The sequence below is a fragment of the Sinocyclocheilus anshuiensis genome, unplaced genomic scaffold (genome assembly GCF_001515605.1).
Source record: "Sinocyclocheilus anshuiensis isolate Anshui unplaced genomic scaffold, SAMN03320099.WGS_v1.1 scaffold972, whole genome shotgun sequence".
Classification (NCBI taxonomy): Eukaryota; Metazoa; Chordata; class Actinopteri; order Cypriniformes; family Cyprinidae; genus Sinocyclocheilus; species Sinocyclocheilus anshuiensis.
This window is the reverse complement of record NW_015551046.1, coordinates 17,192-20,672: the sequence shown is the minus strand read 5'-3', so window position 1 is coordinate 20,672 and position 3,481 is coordinate 17,192. Positions and strand designations below refer to the sequence as shown.

Genomic DNA, 3,481 nt, shown 5'->3' with positions numbered 1-3,481 from the left:
ATTCTGACTATAAGGTCTTATCCAAATTAATTGCTTTGCGACTAGAAAATGTCATCCCAAAAATGATCCATTCAGACCAAACCGGTTTTATCAAAAACAGACAGGTAGCAGAGAATGTTCGAAGATTGTTCCATGTAATTAATACTGCTCAGAAACGAGAACATCCCATGATGATTGTATCGATGGATGCTGAGAAGGTGTTCAACAGAATAGAGCCAAATTTCCTCATATGCACATTGAGGATGGATTTCAGGGATACGTTTATTCAATATATCAAAACGCTCTTTAATGCCCCTAAGGCTCAAATTTTGACTAATGGAGTTTAGTCGGATGCCTTCTCGCTTTCCAGAGGTTGCAAGCAGGGATGCCCGAGCTCACCTGGTTTATTTGCAATTGCTATAGAACAATTAGCTATAGCCATTTGCTCTGATCCATCAATTATTGGTATAACATTTGGCATAGATGAGCATAAACTATCTCTATATGAAGACGATCTCTTATTATTCTTAACTTAATTATTTTCCCCATTACTTAAGTGTCTAAAGGAATATAGTGCTGTATCCGGTGTAGTGGACAGCACATTTCAGGGCCCAGTTTATGGCGGGGCCCCTCTCTGACCACAATAGTGGACAAAGGTTTGCTACATTTTGATTGGATCTTGGTGGACTAACATAAGCAAACTGTCCAACGCCATCAGATAAAGATGCCAGGACAACAGCCAGACACCTCTTAGAGGGCAATAAGAAGACCTTTGGTACAAAGCCTGGGAAGGACAGGACTTCCTATTGGTCAAAATGCAGTTTCTGCCCTTTACCCACCAACAGACTGATTCCTAAGGCTTTGGCCTGTGACCGCCATAAAAATTCCTCAGGACCTCTGGATGCAGCAGCAGTGGGTAAAACAAAGAGAGAGAGATCACAGTTATGCATGGATTTGGATGGAACTCTATGTTCTCAAACCTTAAACTGTGCAAACTGCAATACACACATCTCATACTTATTCAGAGAAATAAGTATTCTCAGTGACAGCGACGTGTAGTGCAACATCTTACACAAACTCAGCTGTTAATGGACTAATGAATGCATGCATGACAGTTCAATCTTTTTCCATCATGTTTGGACTTAATGTGCTCGTAACATTGCCAAATGTATTCTGGTTGTGGTATGGAATGTGAAAAATGCACTGGTAAAACATTAGTGACACTTTTCTAACTTTGTGTTTGGACTATGCAAATAAGTTCCACTGGAGGAAAGAAGGGTGGGCCACACTGTGTCCCCCCCTCGGATGGAAACAGCCAATCACAGCCTGGAAATGTGGAAGTGCCAGATTGCAATCTCCTCCTCATCGGAAAGAGATAAAGGTACCTTCCCAAAAGACACTCCTTGTTCTGAGTCGGAGTACTGCAATGAAAAAGACTTTACCAGATACACTGTTCTGAGTCTTGAGTCCCGAAAGGGAAGGGACACTAACAGATCTGATTCTGAGTATCCTGCCTGCAAGGGTGAGACAATAGGACTCGGACTCAGAACGGAGGTTGATCTGCTGTCAAGGAAAGGACTGCAACAGATCACCACCGTTCTGAGCCTCTGGCTTGTGAGGGAAGAGGCAATAACAGATACCAAGTCCTGAGTCTCCAGCTTCAAGGCAGCAACAGATTCGACCACGTTCTGAGTCTCTAGCCTGCGAGGAAAGAGATAATCTACGTTCAGACTTCATTCAGAGTCTTTGTCCAGCGAGACAACAACAGATGCAGTACGTCCTGAGTCTCCATCCTAGAGAAGTCACCGCCATCGGACTGCTCACTCGACCACAGAGAACGTAAATATCACTTATACAACAATGCCAAGGTCTCTGGAAGAGGTTTGGATATTATCAGTATATGATTTTCTAATTCACATTAGATATTCTATAGCTGATTGCCGTTGATAACAAATAATAGCTCATTTATTTGTTTGATGCATAATAAGGTTCTTCACCTTATTTGTTTCAGAGTAGCAACAGTTTATCTTTCCATAAGATAATGTAGCTCTGACATAGCAACACCCACCTGAATCACTTGCATTTTATGCATCTTGTGCACTTTATTCCTTTTTTCGTTTATGGTATTAATTTAGCAGTTGTTGATCAATCTTGTCTATCTTTTGTTAATAAAATCTATTTTATTACACTTGTGTCTTCCTTGTGTTGATGATACAGAAAGGTTCTACAAGTTAGAGACCCCACCAATCTTTCTTATGTGATGTACTCATAACCACACCTTAAGTGACACGTGATCCAAATATCACAACATCACATTCACTACACCTTGATGAAATCTGTCTTGGGAATGTGCAGGGAGACTTCAGATATAAAAACGCGGACTTGTTAGGAAATGTTTACTCAATGAAATCATAGCGCGGTGATTTCACTTATATTATGTCTTGAGCAATTCAGTTCTATATTAGTAGTTGTAGCCATTGCGGCGTGAACGTCGTCTCAGCTATATCTATAACTGAGGGAGAATGTGTCGGCGTGGACGCGCATTGTCTACGCCGGGCGTAGTCGCGCCTGATAGTAGTTTCAGTTGGTGCAACAGGTGTAAATATTTATCGTAAAGCAGGACGTTGCAAAGCCCAGCGTTTTTACGTCTGGCTGGTGCAACCGGCCCCTGTTATTTTCATGTACATTAGATTCTCCAGGATCTCTTGATCAATAGTCTTACTGCACATTCAAAAACATGAATTTCACCACTTTTTAAAGGCCAGAAATAGTTTTTACTTTGAGATTTGTCATGCATCTGGGCTGTCTCTTCGGTAAGGTTCCTGTGGTAATGGATACATAGATATTCTTCGGTTTCAAAATTTTTCATCAAGTTTATTAGATAACTAGTTGTATTTTGAAGCACTGCTATAGTTTTTCCCCCCCAAGGCGTTGTTAGAAGCCAGTGTTTCCTGGCTTCCTTTAATTAAAGGGGTGAAAGGATACCCATTTTCCACAAGTTGATATGATTCTTTAGGGTCTTAATGAAAAGTCTGTAAAATAGTTTGGTTAAAATTTCTCAATGGTAGTGTAAAAAAACACCTTTTTTACCCTTTCAAAAACAGCTCTTTTCAGAGCATGCAGATTTGTAGTATTTTCCTTTCAATGTTAATGAGCTCTGCTGACCCCGACCCTCTCTTCCGAGCCGCTCTCAGAGAGACTGTTTACTTTTGCTGCATTCATCGTGAAACTTGCTAATTTGCATATTAGTAGGAAAGGTGATTTGCAAAGATTTGTTAAAAAAACCTTATACTCACTTCTTCTGTAGGTGAAGCTGGATCACGAATGATTCGCGCGAACATAGACGCATTTATGTAGATCGGGGGCGCATTCCCTTCAAAAACAAACATAATCCACTGCGTCTTCAGCGGCTCAGATGTCGGGAGTAAATGAAAACTGCTATGTTCATTATTACATCCAACAACAGAAGACCTCAATCGCTTAGGAGTCATTCTTGTCTACA

At 40.8% G+C, this 3,481-nt stretch overlaps 1 protein-coding gene across 1 annotated transcript in view; it reads right to left on the bottom strand.

The window, feature by feature from the left end:
- Positions 1–1,298: 1,298 nt before the first annotated feature.
- Positions 1,299–3,481, bottom strand: part of LOC107661817 (interferon-inducible GTPase 5-like) — a 15,941-nt gene continuing 13,758 nt past the window's right edge. Inside the window, exon 3 of the mRNA XM_016451581.1 lies at positions 1,299–1,680. Within this exon, the coding sequence (XP_016307067.1) occupies positions 1,299–1,680 (382 nt within the window). The remainder of the gene's footprint in view (positions 1,681–3,481) is intronic.